General features: G+C 42.3%; 1 protein-coding gene across 1 annotated transcript; it reads left to right on the top strand.

Moving 5' to 3' along the window:
- Window positions 1–730: 730 nt before the first annotated feature.
- Window positions 731–16,945, top strand: FBXO47 (F-box protein 47). The gene is made up of 10 exons (XM_068211751.1): window positions 731–842; window positions 1,905–2,072; window positions 7,354–7,430; window positions 9,423–9,500; window positions 10,274–10,382; window positions 11,071–11,247; window positions 12,094–12,240; window positions 13,148–13,290; window positions 15,138–15,297; window positions 16,153–16,945. Exons 1-10 carry the CDS (start codon window positions 821–823, stop codon window positions 16,269–16,271), a joined length of 1,200 nt encoding a protein of 399 aa, XP_068067852.1. The 5' UTR covers window positions 731–820; the 3' UTR covers window positions 16,272–16,945.
- Window positions 16,946–17,877: the final 932 nt, after the last annotated feature.

Here is a 17,877-nt window from a genome sequence, read left to right as displayed (position 1 = left end):
AATATAATGTAATGTAATGTAATGTAATGTTATATTATATTATATTATATTATATTATATATATATGTAATATATATATATTATATTGTATGATATAATAATACATAATAAAATATAATATATTGTATATTATATATTTATTATATTATATTATAGTATAGTATAGTATATTAGTTATATTATATTATATTATATTATATTATATTATATTATGTATTATATATTATATTATATTATATTATATTATATTATATTATATTATTATATATTATATATTATAAATATTATTTGTTATTATTAATATGTATTATTATATATTTTGTATTATTTACACTATAATACATATTTATTTCTTATTTATTTTATATTATTATATACGATTATTATTATTTATATTATATATTTTTATATTTTATTATTTATATTATTATATATTATTATAACTTATTCTTATAAATAAGTCAGAACACATTTTATTCTTTACCTACTCAAAGTTATTCAGCAGATTGCTTTCACTGAATCCAAGCGGTTTACCCCACAAGATTTTCACTCTCAGTGCCTCAGAGGCAGTGATTTCCTCATTCTGGGAGCCCTCTCCTCCTCAGAAAATCAGACTTGAATGTGTATTTTTGGTTTTTCTGCAGGCGCTGTTGGTGGGAGCACAGGAGCAATGACCTGGAGCGCGGGGAGCGGCCGCGCCCCGCTCCCCCGGCAGAAGCAGAGGCGGAGCCGCCGCCGCTCCGGCCGCACCCCGGGCAGGGATTCCCCGGCCCTGCCCGCGCTGGGGGATTTCCAAACGCTTCCCTTGGAGATCTTCCAAATGGTGTTGAATTATCTCTCAGGTGAGGGCCTGATCAGAAGCATCAACATCTGACAATCACCATTTATTTTTTAATTTTTTTCTTTTTTTTTTTTTTTTTTTTTTTTTAATTTACAAAGCGTCACTCTAACTTTTAAGTAGTTAAAAATAATTTTATGTGATTTCAAATTTTCAGCTTTTTAAGTATGGAAGAACAACTGACCAAAACTGCAATGATATTTCAACAATACATATTTGACAATCTCTTTGAAGTTGTTTTCTGCCTATCAAATATGAAAATTACTCCTTAGATCTGTTTCTAATCACTCCAGTTCGCTGGCAAAGCAGACCAACAGTAATTAATTTCTGTTTTATTTAGAAATCTCATTTCTTGGCCTTGTTCTTTTGAAGCCAGAAGAAGTAATTGACTGGTGATCAACACTTTTTCCCTTGCAGTGGGGATTTAGGAGTGTCCTGGGTGTGAAAAACACCAATCACTTGTTTTTTAAAAATCTTAAAAGTTTATTAGCAATAAAATAGTTATTAAAAATAGTAATAAAATTAGAGTAATAAGAATTTGGACAATGAGGGTTAGGACACTATAAGACAATAAAAAGCAAAGAATTTTGACGTCTGGTTGTTTTTGGGCACTAAGTGGCCAAAACCATGCCTTGTGAACAAAGGAATAACCCTTAACAGCAACAGCCTGTTGCATATTCATATATCTCATACATGATGCATAATTCCTTAAAAATTAAGAATTTTTCTGGGTTTTGTCAACTTCTTCCCCTTAATCCTGGTGGTTCCATAGGAGAGAAGGTGGAAGAATGTTTGTCTTTTCCCATAAGGAGGCTGTAACTCTTCAGGTTTCCTGTCCCTGTTATCTCTATGCTAAGAGTTTCTTGATTATCTTATCCCTTTTCTTGAGCTAGTAAAAAAAATATCTTACATCACATAGTTTCTATTTTAACATTGTATTATAACCTAAACCTATATTTAACACACTACTTAAGAGAATAAATACAGCATAACTTTCTACCATTACACATATAATATTCATTTTAATAAATATGCATTTTTTACACACTGGGCTTTGCTTTTGCAGTGAAGGACATCAGCATGCTGAGCATGGTGTCCAAAACCATCAGCAGCCTCCTGATTAATTACATCTCCACCTCATCAGGGAGCCGCCGGCTGCTGCTGCAGGATTTCCACCAGGAGCTCCCCGCCAGGAGAGAAGGAGCCTCCATCCTGGAGCACTACAGAGCTCTAGGTGAGAGCAAAACTCCCTCCAAATCTGTCTCCTGGCATGTGTATGAGCAGGGGAATGCTGAGGATGTGGCCAAAAGAATAAGCAAAAGAATCCCTTCCAGCACTGAGGAATTGCCTGGAATTCTTCCATCATTTCTGAGTTATGAAAAAAAAAAAAAAAGGAGAAAACAACAACCACTCTGCTTGTCATGCACCTTTAGTTGTCCTAAAATTTCTGAGTTATGGAAAATGTCCTGCTTGTCCTGCCTTCTCCAGGTGTCCCAAAAATTCTGATTTATGGAAAAAACCCTGCTTGTCCCACCCCTTCTGGGCATCCCAAAATTTCTGATTTATGGAAAAAAACCCTGCCTGTCCTGCCTTCTCCAGGTGTCCCAAAAATTCTGATTTATGGAAAAAACCCTGCTTGTCCCACCCCTTCTGGGCATCCCAAAATTTCTGATTTATGGAAAAAAACCCTGCCTGTCCTGCCTTCTCCAGGTGTCCCAAAAATTCTGATTTATGGAAAAAACCCTGCTTGTCCCACCCCTTTTGGGCATCCCAAAATTTCTGATTTATGGAAAAAAACCCTGCCTGTCCTGCCTTCTCCAGGTGTCCCAAAAATTCTGATTTATGGAAAAAAACCCTGCTTGTCCCACCCCTTCTGGGCATCCCAAAATTTCTGATTTATGGAAAAAAACCCTGCCTGTCCTGCCTTCTCCAGGTGTCCCAAAATTTCTGATTTATGGAAAAAACCCTGCTTGTCCCACCCCTTCTGGGCATCCCAAAATTTCTGATTTATGGAAAAAAACCCTGCCTGTCCTGCCTTCTCCAGGTGTCCCAAAATTTCTGATTTATGGAAAAAACCCTGCTTGTCCTGCCCCTTCTGGGCATCCCAAAATTTCTGATTTATGGAAAAAACCCCTGCCTGTCCTGCCTTCTCCAGGTGTCCCAAAATTTCTGATTTATGGAAAAAACCCTGCTTGTCCCACCCCTTCTGGGCATCCCAAAATTTCTGATTTATGGAAAAAAACCCTGCCTGTCCTGCCTTCTCCAGGTGTCCCAAAAATTCTGATTTATGGAAAAAACCCTGCTTGTCCCACCCCTTCTGGTTACCCCAAAATTTCTGATTTATGGAAAAAACCCCTGCCTGTCCTGCCTTCTCCAGGTGTCCCAAAAATTCTGATTTAGGGAAAAAACCCTGCTTGTCCCACCCCTTCTGGGCATCCCAAAATTTCTGATTTATGGAAAAAAACCCTGCCTGTCCTGCCTTCTCCAGGTGTCCCAAAAATTCTGATTTATGGAAAAAAACCCTGCTGGGCATCCCAAAATTTCTGATTATGGAAAAAAAAACAAAAAACCAAAAAAACCTGCGTGTCCTCTCTCTTCTGGGCATCCCAAAATTTCTGATTTATGGAAAAAAACCCTGCCTGTCCTGCCTTCTCCAGGTGTCCCAAAAATTCTGATTTATGGAAAAAACCCTGCTTGTCCCACCCCTTCTGGGCATCCCAAAATTTCTGATTTATGGAAAAAAACCCTGCCTGTCCTGCCTTCTCCAGGTGTCCCAAAAATTCTGATTTATGGAAAAAAACCCTGCTGGGCATCCCAAAATTTCTGATTATGGAAAAAAAAACAAAAAACCAAAAAAACCTGCGTGTCCTCTCTCTTCTGGGCATCCCAAAATTTCTGATTTATGGAAAAAAACCCTGCCTGTCCTGCCTTCTCCAGGTGTCCCAAAATTTCTGATTTAGGGGAAAAACCCTGCTTGTCCTGCCCCTTAAATAAAGGCATTAAATGCATTCAGTAAAGGCACTAAAGACATTCAATAAAGGTGTTAAAAGCCATTAAATACATTAAATAAAAGCACTAAAAACATTAAATAAAGGCACTAAAGACATTAAATAAAGGCATTAAATACATTAAATAAATGCACTAAAGACATTAAATAAAGGTGTTAAAATCCATTAAATAAAGGCATTAAATACATTAAATAAAAGCTGTAAAGACATTAAATAAAGGCATTAAATACATTAAATAAAGGCACTAATGACATTAGATAAAGACATTAAACACATTAAATACATTAAATTACATAAGGTAAAGGAAAGCTGTTCAAACCATTTAGAATAAAAACCTATTGTAAGCAAACCATGGAGGTTTGGAGGTATCTTAAAATACCTTTTAATATTTATCTGAGTATTTCCTCTTTAAAAGGAAGCCTGAAACCTTGTAATTCTTTAAAAGAAATCAGCATTGCTTTGTAGTAATCTCACCCAAAATGGCACCTTTTTATTTAAATGTAGGTGTGAGCCCACCCCTGCAGCAGCAGTAGGAGTAAAACACAAAACACATATTTAAAAAATAATATATATATATAAATTCTTTGGCTGTGTCACAGTGGGAGGCTTAGGGGAAGGTTCCTGGTAGGGCTGGCTGCAAAATCAATATTTACACTGCAGCAGGAATAAACTGCTGGCAAAAATCACCTTTTGCTCAACCCTGTTGTGTCCTCCACACGTTTTTCCCCTCGTGGATGGCTCTGGTGTGGAGCTGAGCTGTCCTTGCAGCTGCTCCTCGGGGAGCTCTCCAAAGCCTGAGCTAGTCCATAAAAAATGGACTTGGCTGAGCTTTGGGGCAGATGAATAAATGATGGCTGTCTGCAGGAATGCTGACACGCTCTGAGCCAGGCAAGAGTCACTTCAGAACCACAGCAAATCCACAAAGTACTTCCTGACCTTGGGAAAAAATGATGTGGTTTTAGGATTTTTTTTTCTTTTTTTGAGAAAAATTTCTTTTTTTTTTTTTTCTTTTTTTTTTTTTATTTTCCCCTGGGAAACTCCAGGCTTTTCAGTGGATTCCTTGGTTAATTAACAAGCAGTATATATATATTTTATCCTGGTGAAAGGCTTTGAGTGCAAGCTGTTAACCCAGTTTCTGTCAAGAGTGTAGAAGAAATTCTGCTCAACAACCAGCTGTTCCTCAGGATAATGAGCTCCAGACTCTGACATGCCAAACATCAGAATAAATTTCACTCTCTGCTATGTTTTACATTAAGGAATTTCAGAATATTTGCTTCTTAGAGCATGTGGCTACCCTGAAAAAAACTGGAGGATGATGTAAGGGGAAAACCAGCACAGAGGTGCAGCAAGTTAAACATTTCTGCCAATATTTTGAACAGCTGTAATTCCCAAACCAAGGCAGGAATTTTAATACAGCTCCAACTGTGAGTAACAGGGGCTTTAAACACCACCATGAACAACTTAGAGCTGGTGCAGGGAGCTGGGAACTCCCTGCAAATATTCCTTTGGGAAAAGAAGGCCCTGCTACCCCTGCTCCAAACACAAATCCCTGCTCCTTTCACCCCATGTTGGGAAAGATGAACTTTTGACAAGAAAGTTTCACAGATATGTATGGTGGGGGTTCTCTGCCTGTTTTTCCTGCCTCTGTCAGGGTGGGGATGGAGGCACTCGAGAGGATGGTTTGTGTTCAGACTCAGGTGTTTATTGCTCCTTAGCAGTGTTCCAGCCTCACAGCAGTGAGTTCTGCACTCTCTCATCAGCAAGGCACAAAATGGCCAACTGTCCCTTGTTACAAGGTCTTTTAAGGCTAAACTATCCCATTAAGAAATGACACCTAAATTATTTTCACTTTTAACCCAATCACTGATCCCTCAAAGCCAGCACTGTGGACTTCTCTGCCCAGTTACAAAACACCCCCCAAACCCATGGAGAAGAGGGAAGAAGAAGGTGAAGAAGAACAACCTGTCTCCACCTAAAACCTCCATCTTGCCCCATATTTATTTCTATATTCTAAAAGCCCAAACTCTGAGTTTTCCACCCTGTGCTGTTACACACTCCTAACCAACTCCACACCCACAATCCCAGTGCTATCAGTCAATTTTGGAAGCTTTCTCCACAGCCTCAGGCGGAATGCAGTGCTCTCCTGTGGCTCTGTGCCTTTCAGCACAGAAAGTTTAAAATTCTCAGCATCCAGGGCTCCAACAGTATCCCAGAAAGATCCCTGAATGTGGAACAGAATAGAGATGGAAGCAAGTTTTGATACAGAATAACAATAAATGCCTAAATTGACAATTCCTGAGCCAGTCTTGCTGGATAACTAAGAAAGCAAAGCTTAAATCCAGTTGGAAGGAGGTTTTATGACCAGAGCAAAGGATATGTTGGCCACAAACAAAAAAAGATGTTTTTACCAAGCAGAAATAGGTATTAGAAAAAGCAGAAAGACACCACAGGCAAGCAACCATGTCGATGTGGCAAGTAGAAAAAAAAATCTAAGAATTCTAAGAATTTTCCACTGTAAGAAAAGAGAAAAACAACTTAAAGCTTAAAGTTTAACTCGTGTGATTGGATAGCATTGACCATAATAAGGTAATGACTAATTGTGATAGGCTATAGGTAACAGTTAAGGTATTGATTGATTGATTGATTGATTGATTATGGGTTAAGATGCTCAGCAAAGAAAAATATGTAATGCAATGGAACCAAAACTAAAGGGTCTTCAGGCTTGCCTATAACTGCAGCTAGTTTTATATATATATATATATATATATATATATATATATATATATATAAAACTAGCCTATGGTTATATATGGGCAAGTTATATAGATATATAACTATATATATATAGTTACATGTAAGGGTTTTTCCTCCCTGAATATTGAGATTTTTCATCCTTGAAAATGGAGGTTTTCCTCCCTGTAATTGGGTGTTTTCGTCCCTGAAAATTGGGCTTTTTCCTCCCAGAAATTGGAGGTTTTCCTACCTTAAAATGTGGTTTCTCCTCCCTAAAAGTTGGGATTTTTCCTCCCTGAAAAATTAGCTTTTTCCTCCCTAAAAATTGAGGTTTTCCTCCCTGAAAAATGGGCTTTTTCCTCTCTGAAAATGGGCTTTTTCCTCCCTGAAATTGGGGGATCTCCTCCCTGAAATTGGGGGATCTCCTTCCTGAAATTGGGGTATTTCCTCCCTGAAAATTGGGCTTTTTCCTCCCTGAAAATGATCTTTTTTTCCCTGGAATCCCCCATCTCTGGTCACGGGCTCTTACAACCTCAGAGCAGCAGCATTTTCGCTGTATTTCCATTTTCAAGCTGTATTATAATTTTTTTATTATTATTTTATTATCTGTATTTCCATTTCCAGGCTGTATTATTATTATTATTATTATTATTATTATTATTATTATTATTATTATTATTATTATTATTATTATTAATATTATTCTGCCCTGAGGATGCTCCGGCAGTGTCTGAGCACCCCCAGAGCTGTGTGTGTTGCCCCCCTCTGCCACAGGGCTGCTGCTCAAGAGGTGCACGCTGCTGCTGCCCACCAGAGACAGGCTCAAGTATGTGCACAAGGTGCTCTCAGGGGTAAGTCTGAGGCCAAGATGATTTTTTTTCTCTTTTTATAATATACATTTCATAGAAATATTATTATTATTTTATATCAACGTTTATTGTATTAAATTTAAAATTAAAATGTCATCATTTTTAAATTTTACAACCCTTTTACAATTTTTATTTGTTAATTTTAATATTGATTTAATGGTAATATTTACATTAATATTTGCACTAATATTTATAGTGATATCTATAGTAATATTTATAGTAATGTCTGTTAACATTTATATTATTTTTAATTTTTATATTACTATAATAATATACTTTAAATTATAATTATAATTATAATTATAAATATATAAACATAAATATCATATATATATATATATATATATATATATATATATATATATATAGTTATAATAATTATTCTTTATATTAATATTTTAAAAATCAGAGATTTGGCCCATCCAGGGAGGAATTCCATGGATTATCCACAGGATATCCATGGATTATTCTGTTGATCCAGGGTGGAATTCCATGGATTATCCATGAGATATCCATGGATTATTTGGCCCATCCTAGAGGGAATTCCATGGATTATCCACAGGATATCCATGGATTATTTGGTTGATCCAGGGAGGAATTCCATGGATTATCTATGAGATATCCATGGATTATTTGGTTGATCCAGGGAGGAATTCCATGGATTATCTACGAGATATCCATGGATTATTTGGTTGATCCAGGGAGGAATTCCATGGATTATCTACGAGATATTCATGGATTATTTGGTTGATCCAGGGAAGAATTCCATGGATTATCTACGAGATATCCATGGATTATTTGGCTGATCCAGGGGAGAATTTCACAGATTATCCATGAGATATCCATGGATTATTTGGTTGATCCAGGGAAGAATTCCATGGATTACCCACGAGATATCCATGGATTATTTGGTTGATCCAGGGGAGAATTTCACAGATTATCCATGAGATATCCATGGATTATTTGGCCCATCCAAGGGGGAATTCCATGGTTTATCCACGAGATATCCATGGATTATTTGGTTGATCCAGGGAGGAATTCCATGGTTTATCCACGAGATATCCATGGATTATTTGGTTGATCCAGGGAAGAATTCCATGGATTACCCACGAGATATCCATGGATTATTTGGTTGATCCAGGGAAGAATTCCATGGATTACCCACGAGATATCCATGGATTATTTGGCTGATCCAGGGGAGAATTTCACAGATTATCCATGAGACATCCATGGATTATTTGGCCCATCCAGGGGAGAACTCCATGGATTATCCATGGATTATTTGGCCCATCCATAGGAGAATATCACTCCATTCATCCATTGGGGCATCCTTGTTAGATCTGCTAATTTGTAAGGTCTATAAATTTATTCTCCATCTATGAGGTGTGTGCATTTTGGTGCATTCCACCTCGGTGAAGTGGATCCTTATTAAAATCCTGAGGTAAAAACCCCCTATCCATGTTGCAGTGGTTTTGGTTTGTTAATTGGATATTTCGTTAATTTTGAGATTTTTTTTGGGTGGTGTACTCATGAGAGTACACGAATTTTTGGGTTTTTCCTCCCTGAAAATGGGGGTTTTCATCCCTGAAAACTGGGCTTTTCCTCCCCGAAAATGGAGGTTTTTCTCCCTGAAAATTGGGTTTTTCTTCCCTGAAAACAACATTTTTCCTCCCTGAAAATTGGGTTTTTCCTCCCTGAAAATTGAGGGTTTTCTCCCCAAAAATGGCGTTTTCCTCCCTGAAAATTGGGTTTTTCCTCCCCAAACCCTTTTGTACACCCCCAGTTTTGACTCAACCCCCTAAAGCACCTCTCATAACCCATTCCAATACCTCATTCCCGTAACTCACACCAAGAGGGGAGGGAATCCTGCTGCACCTCTCGGAACTGAGGAGCACGAGGAGCACAGAGGATTTACCAATCAGGGCGATTAATTATTGCCTAATTAGGACAAACCACGGCTGTTTGCACTTGCAGGTTTCCTGTTTCAAGCTGAATGGTTGTGCCAGTCCCCTGCACTGCCTGGGGCTGCAGTGCTACGGGGTGTTCTTACAGGTACGGTATCCCCATGCACACACGGCAAGTAGCACGAATTGAAAAAAAAAAAGGAAATTTCAGCCATTTTCCTAAATTAATCTGTGTTTTGCATGATTTTTTTAAAGCATAAACTTTTTTTTTTTTTTGTATGTGTGTGGTTTGGGGTGGTGTTGATTCATGCAGTTCTCTGGGTTTTCTTTCTGGTGCTGGAAGTTGCTGATTTGACTGCTGAGGATTTCTTGGTCTGGGTTTCATTCCCAGCCAGTCTGGGTTTTTTAATTAGCAATTTATTACCTAAGAAGACAGGAGAAAGGGAGAATTTTATCACACAGCCCCAAATTCACTGGTCAAGAGCAGAGATGCTTTAGCTTCCAGGGAAATGGCTCCACACATCAAAGGCCAGAACAGTTTCTGCTTCTGGTAGCTTAAAATTAATGTAAACCAAACATAAAAATTAAAATCCTGTCTTAGAAGAGCAGGGGACTATTAGTGCTGGGACATTTTGTAGCAAATCCCTTCCACATAACAGCCACAAATCAGATTTTGGGACACTCTCAGCAGTTTTTTATTCTGGGAGGCATCAGGCTGATGAAACCCTGCTTTCTAAATCCTCAAATGATATTAGAAAATTTCTTTTCTGGCCAATTTCACTATCAAGTAAGTCAGGTATGACCCTTCCCTCCCTCTCCTGGGAGACTGCAGGATAAAATTGTGTTTATCTTCTGGGAGCGCTGGCATTGGGAACGGAATTTCTGCTCAACCTCCTCATTTTCAGCCCATTTCCCCTCCAGATCCTGACCGCGGGCTGGGATGAGCTCGAGTGCCACCGGGTGTTCAACTTCCTCTGGGAGCTCAGCAATTTAGCCCGGAAGGTGCAGACGGTTGTCAGCAGCAAACCAGGTAACTCCGAACAGCCAGCAGCCCCAAAAACCCAAAAGCGCCAGCTCGGGGAAGGGGGAAATGGCTCTTGGTTGTGGGATTGAGGGTGGTTTGGAACTCCCCGACTCTGCTGGGAGTTCTGTGGGCACCCTACAGCTTCACCTGATGGACACGGTTCCTCCCCAAGAGCGGAGAAAGGCTTTTGTCTCTGAAATTATTTGTCTTGAGAGGCCGTTAGGGATTTTAAGCCATCCCATTATCAATTCAAAGCATCGCTTGTGTCTACTCATCGGTTGTGGATTTGAATCTTTCCTAACCTACAACAATAAAGTCAATGGGAAATTAATTAGAGGTAAAAATTAGCAATAAAATGAAGCAGTAAAAAGTGAGGTTTATTGTTTCTGAACCCCAGCACCGATGGGACAAATGCCTCTCAAGAAATTCTCCCATTTTCCAACAGAGAACAAGGGATTTCTGAGGAACCCTCCATCCACAGCCACACCACCCTTCCTCCCACTGCCAAACCCCAGAAACCAAACCCCGGAGCGTGCACCCACACGAATTAGGGGAAAACACCAAAACCCAGGAAGCGAGAGACAAAACCCGAATTAAACACGTTACAAAAACTGCCCTTTCCCTTCCTACGAAGAAGCAGTGCGGTGCAGGGAGCCAGGCTGGGGAGTTGCTGAGCCCAGCCGGTGTTTTCCAGGCAGTGCCCGGCGGCTGGAGCTGCGGATCCGCCTGTTCTGCCGAGGGGTGCTGCTCTTGCCCGACAGCCGCCGCAGCGACTCCGCCTTCTGGCTCACTCGCATCCTCAAGCCCTGGCCCATGGTCAACCAGGCCCGCCTGCTCTACATCATCTTCGGACCCGTCTCCTCCCGCGATGGTGAGCAAAGGGAGGGCCTCCAGGAGGAGATTTCCTGGGCAGGAAAACCCAAAAGATGGGATTGTGTTGGAATCGTGGAGTCGTGGAATGGGTTGGGGTGGAAGGGACGTTGAAGCTCATCTGGTGTCACCACGGCCATGGGCAGGGACACCTCCCACTGTCCCAAACCAGGGCTGTCCCAAATGGGGTGCTCCAAACCCCATCCACCCTGGCCTGGGACACTTGCAGGGATGAGGCAGCCATAGCTGCTCTGGGAAATCCATCCCGGCCCCTCACCACTCTCACAGGATCCCCCCCATGAGGGTGGAAGGGAAGGAATTCCTTCCTAAAACCCAATCTGAACCTGCCCTCTGTCCTTCTGAAGCCATTGGAGCCAATGCATTCCCTGGGAAAAAATTGTTCTGCTCAACCAGCTATCACTTACATACAGAAAATATATTTATATAAATAAATATTTGACAACAATAATAATTTATATATTTTCATACAGAAAATATATAAATTATACATACAAACACGCATATCTACAAGTTACAATTCAATGAAGAAATTAAATGACACCTCTGTTCCTCTTTTCTCCCTGCCTGGGGAGACTTGACTCAAATCCATCTCAAAGAAGCACCCATTTCCCTGAAGGAAAACACATTTTCCCACTTTATTATTAAACCTGGGTTTCTTTAAGTTCAACTCACTGTCCCTGCTGAAGTGACAGATGGAAAATAATCACAAAGCCTCAGTGGTGTCACCTGAATTCCTCTCCTCTGCCTCTGCTGTGAGGCTCAGTTTAGCAACTTCCTTGTTTAAAAACTGTCACTCACTAGCAGTTGTGATTGATATATCACCCAGGACACGTGGTCTGGCAGAAAATGATAGAAGGACCAACAGATGAGACCAGTCTGAAGGGTTTAGCTGATGCAATTAAGCTGCTGTATGGTACAGAAGCTAGAGAATGGACAGCAGATGATGTTATCAGTCTTGTGGATGAGCTGTCAGGTGTGTTTTTGCCTTTATCATTAATCCCTGGGATTATGGATCCTCATGTCCTCCAAACCCATCTGTGTGCTGCAAAATTCCTCTCAGTAGCTGTGGCTTAGCTGGAAAAGTCATCACACTGGGAAGCCAGGCTGGGATGAGACAAACCCAGTTTGTTTTACACATCCAGGCTGTCTTTCCCCATAGAGAAATCTTTTAAGAACCCATGCAGACCTTTAAAACTCAAATCTTGCCTTGAATTATTCGGGAAACATTGTCCAAACACGGAGTTTGCTCAGGCAAAATTCTCCTGAGCAATTTTTACCAGCTACACTGAGAGTTTTGGCTGTGTCCCAGAGTTGATGGGGAGAGCTCTAACCATCACTGGTAGGGATTATTTGTGCAATTTCACTGCTACTTTTCTGCTCAGAGGTTGTTGGCCTATACCCTTTTCTGACCCAGGGATGGGGCAACTGAGAGGTGTTTTAAAAACTTTTATTCTATTTTTAGTTTCATGAGAAGGGTGAGACAATACAGATGTTATAATTCACCCCATTACAATTAGAAGCCAACTATTTCCTAATTAAAATACACTATAAGCGTTTTATACCCTATCAGCTTTAGTCACACTATGTTGTAAATGTCTTAAAGCTAATTATCTAAAATTATTCCTTGTAGGTCTTAGTACAAAACATCTTTGATAGTTCCATTTCTCTAAAATATCTACTCTTATAAAAAAGACCATCCTTTAAAATTTATTTCTAGTTCCATTTCTCTCTCAACAATGTCTTATTCTATCGCATTTCTAAGTTAACATTCCTTATCTCAAAGTTTACATACAAATACACACTATGTAAACCTTCTGTCAAGTTCTGAGAATTTTCTCTAAATCCATTTGACTGAAATCCTCTCTCCCCCGGCTCCAAAGTCGTTCCCCAGGAGTGGCTGATGGAGAACAACGCTCGGCTGCTGCTCCTGAGTGGGAACAGCATCTGCTTCACCGTCATGGCCAGCAAAGCTGTGAATGGCAGGGCTGTGGAGCTGGCCAGGCTCATGGTCTTCATGGTTCTGGTGAGTACAGCTCAGCCTCTTTGCCCCACATTTGCTGCCTCAGGCTGGAAAAGTTTTTTTTCTCACTGCTCCCATGTTGCACTACGACACAAAATAACTCACACGCTCATGCTGGATGCAAAAGAGGGGAAAAAAGAGGAAGTTTTATTTCTGACTGTGGGAGTCCAGGACATCACTCTGGCTGCCCTGGCTTTCTTGAGACCCTGGCACGAAGTCAAAAAAGACCTTTGGCTTTGATTTTAGCCCGTGGAAAAAACTGCCAACTTTGTGTGAGGAATTACAAGCCACAAGGGTTTGAGTAGTGTGGTAGTGGAAAAGTAGAATTTTGGGGATTTTTAGAATGGGGTTCAGGGGGTCAAGATGGAGGGATTTGGGTGTGTCCTGACCTTCTTCTCCTTCTTGTCCTCCATGTCTTGGTGTGATGGTGACACTTTTCTATTGGTTTAAGGTAGAGACACACTGTCCAACATAGATGATAGATATTAGCACGTTATTGTAAACATGGCACACATAGTTTTTAGTATAAAATGTAAACACTGCCTCAGAGGGCAGTCAGAATGCCATGGCCGACCTGCTAGACAGAGCTCAGCAGGGCAGAGAAAGAATGTTATAGATAAGAGAAAATAAACAACCTTGAGAAGCCGACCCTATGCATTTCAGACTTCTTTGGCTGTGCGGGCTGGGAACAAGGACTTTTACACTCTTGGGGTCACCTCGACACCCAGACCCTGAGATCTGACCTCACAACATATAGAATTCCAAAAGTGACCATGGATTGGAGGGTGAAATTGCCACCTCTCCAACCACACTGGTCAAACCTACAGTCCATCAATTCTCTCCTCCCACAAAGAAGAATGCAAAACAATCATTATTTACATGAACAGTGCGTGAGAACTCCAGCAGAGATACGTAAACAGATCAGAAGGCATAGAAAACTTTTAGAAGAACTTTAAAATGAACAGGGCGACACTCCCACACACCAGGAATAAATCCAGCCAGGAGCTGGGTGCTCTTCCACCTCTCTGCTCTGTGTCCAGCACATCCCTGAGGAGAAGCACCACCAGCAGAAGGTTCATGTTGGAGCCCAGGGCACAGGGAATGTTTCTCTGCCTGTCCTGAGAAGTCCTGACCCCCCAGGAGAACACTGCTTTTAACCTTCCTCCATGGAGAAAGCTTCCAAGACTTTGGGATGAGCTGGAATCTACGAGTGTGTGAAATAGATAGTGGTGTAGTTTATCACAGGGTGAAAAACTTGGAGATTTGGGTTTTTAGTATGGAGGTGGGTAGGAGACAAGATGGAGGATTTGGGGCATTGTCTGATCTCCTTGTTCTCCATCTGCTCCATTTTCTGCAGTGTTGGTGGCACAGAGTGATTGATAGAAAGACAAAATGGACAATGCATGGACAAACAAATAATTAGTTATTGGTAGAAAGGTAGAAATAAAGTACATTCTAAGAGTTAATTGGACAGAACAGCTTTAAAAGACCTTGAACCTGTGTGTCTGGTGACTTTTGGTGCCTTCTCTTTGCACACTAAGTCTGAGATGATGGCGTGTTGGTAAGAGAAAAATAAACAGCAATAACCTGAAGAATGAAAAAACCAAAAGCCCCATTCATCTCTCAGTCCTGGCACAGAACTTTTCAGGGGTCTCCCCATCAGGGGGATCCACGGGAAGGGTTTCCACAGGTTCAGAATTCCCTTTGTGCCAGCAAGAACCGCCTCTGTGTCCTTATCACAACCCCTGATCTTCCAGGCCTTGGCACAACTGATCCAGAACCACGGTGAGTGCCAAGATTTGATCTTGCATCATAAAAACTGTGGTTTAAATCCTTCCTCTGCCCTCCAGGTGTGTGAGAAGGACCTGTACTGCATGGACTGGGCAGTGAGGATGATGCAGAAGGTCTGCAAGGTTTTCAGCTCTCCCTGGGAGAGGAACAACTTCCTGCAGTGCCTGGAGAACTCCTTTGCTCGCATGCTCATGGACATGCTGCAGGCAGTGCTGGCTGGTAAGGCTCGGTTTAGCACCAGGAATGTGCCCCCTGTTGACACAGTGACCAAATTATCCTTTGGCTCCTTAAAAAGGCAAAAAGCCCCAAAGTTTCTCTCCTCAGTTTGGTAAAAAGACACCTCTTAAGACCTTTAAGGCTTCACCTCAAACCTAAGGCTTGGTCCTTTGGCCAATTGGACAGAGGCCAAAAAGTCCCACCTCAGTAATTCACTAAAAAAAGAAGAGATCAAAGGAAATCATCTCTTTTGTGGGGTGTCTTTAGCAAAAGCAAAAACCTCTTGCCCCTAGTTCAGTTTTTCTCTGTAAGAGCTTTGTTATTTTGCCTTTTATTAAAACCTTTTCTGTTTCCAACACTACCTCAAAAACCATCCTACTGGTTTGATGCCATTCGAAGTAGCTGGGCTATCTCAGATGGGGTAAGTTCTCTGAGAGCTCACAAGACCCAGCTTGAAGAAAAACCTATCCCTGGAGTAGTTCTGGAGCCAGCTGTGGCATCCACAACAGCCTGGAACTTCCCTCCCTCCCCAGGCAGGGCAATCCTGCAGAGCCTCAGGGGTTTGAGAACATAAAATCACAGATCTCCAGAATTTCAGAGTGGTTTGGGTGGGAAGGGCAGAGCAGCTCAGGCTGCTGCCTCCCTCTGCTGAGCTGAGCTGAGCTCAGCCCAGCTCCTTTTCTTGGCTCTCCCAGGAGCTCTTCCTGTGCTGCCTGGGCCGAGGCTGAGGTTAAAGCCCAGCCCAGAGCTCAGGCTGCTGCCTCCCTGTGCTGGGAGCTGTGCCTCGGGGGGATTCACCTCCTGAGCTTCCCTGGGTGAATTCCTGCATTTCACTCCTCCTTTTCTGTGCCCTGCTAGGGGACAGGGATGAGGAGGACAGCATCTTCCTGAACCTGTTCCACCTGATGAATGCACAGGCCAGCTTCCACAAGGAAATCCTCTCCATGGCCATGGGCAGCACCAGCAGCAGCACTTGAGCTCCACGGAGCCCTCCTCTTTCCCTGCTGGATTCCTCTTGCTTTTCCTTTGAACTTTTGCAGAGAAGTCTCAGATTAGTCCTGAAATTCCCATCCCAGTAGGAGCTGGGGTGGCAGAGGTTGGGCCCATCCATGCCAGGCCAGCTGAGTGAATGCATGGAGGGCTTGGGAGTGGAATTCCATTCCGTGTGCTCTGCTCCTCCGGGGAAGAGGGCTGGGAACACAATCTGCATTCTTTTCCCACTGTGCATGTTTGCACACACAATAAAAATGACATGGTTTCCACAGCTGATGTGCAGACACCAGCTGAAGCTCGTGTTGTCTTAGCCCATAACCCAAAACATTCGGAGCTCTTAAATTTGTTTTCTCTTGGGAATCTGAGGAGAAAGGGAGGGATGGGATTTGAGGAGCTGCATTTTTCCAACTTGCCAAGGTCTCTGACTCAGGCTCTGCGACAGAAATGCTCCATAGTTTGTACGTTCAGCTTTGGGGAAAGGTGATTTCTGAAAGCAATTCCAGTGCTTTGATCAACCAAGGCATTTCTTCTTCTCAATCTCCAGGTTTTATACAGCAAAAGAAATTTCAAAGCTCTTCCCCTGCCCCAGGTAGCAACTGTTGAAGTGTTTTAGGATTTAGCCAAGTTGAAGACACCCATTAAACAAATTAAATTAGAACAGTGGTTCATTAAATGGATAAATGTTTGCTGCTCAGAGAAGGGTTTGATTTTCTGTTCTGTTGCCTTCCAGACGAACCCCTGTGATGGCAATAAAAGGCTCTCACACTCCCTGTGCTGTTTGCAGCCTCCAGGTTCCTGAAGAGCCGCTTTCCCCACCCGAATATTCCCTTCCCAAACCTCACAGGCTTCCCTCAGCAATTCCCACATTTAGCTCGGGAATTGTGGGAACAGCTGCAGCGGGACCGATTTATCTCAGCTGCCCCCACCTGCCCCCACCTGCCCCCATCAGCCGCAACCTGGGAGCAGCTCGGGAACTGCTCGGAAGTTTGTGCGCTCAAAATCCTAGTGGCGTTTGTGGAATCCACAATTCCAGGCAGGATCTGGCTCCGGGACATCCCTTGGCGGTGGTGCCGGTAGATGGCAGAGGTGAAACCTTCCCTGAGAGCGACAGTTGCTGGAAAAGGCTGCGAACATCCCTTTTTTTCCCCTCTCCGGCTGCTCGAAGGTGACGTTTTAAGGGCGCTGCAGCGCCGCCGCCGTTGTGCTGTGCGTGATTTCTGAAGGGAGAGAAATTCCAGGCTCTGGTTTCCACTCAGGGAACCCAACGTGTCCGGACTACTTCCCAGTGAAGCCGAAATTTGAGGAGAAAACAGCCTCGATGTGAGACCAGCCATGGGAAAACGCCGCCAGGAATCTCCAGCCCAGGTCCTGGTCTCTCCCTCCATCCTCAGGAGCCGCTCCCGATCAATAATCCTGGATGGGAGCAGGAGAAGGAGCAGAGCCCGGCCCTTTGTGTGTCCCCGTCCCGCCGTATCCCGGGTCATTCCCGGCCAGAAGCAGCCAGAAATTCCAGCCCGGCACAAGGGGGGCCTTTATGAGAGCTCAGCCAGGGGAAGAGGGAGCTCTTTGATTCCCTGGAGCAGCCGGCGG

The sequence above is a fragment of the Anomalospiza imberbis genome, chromosome 22, assembly GCF_031753505.1.
Source record: "Anomalospiza imberbis isolate Cuckoo-Finch-1a 21T00152 chromosome 22, ASM3175350v1, whole genome shotgun sequence".
Taxonomy (NCBI): Eukaryota; Metazoa; Chordata; class Aves; order Passeriformes; family Viduidae; genus Anomalospiza; species Anomalospiza imberbis.
The sequence above is the reverse complement of the archived record's forward strand: the minus strand, read 5'-3'. Positions and strand labels throughout refer to the sequence as shown.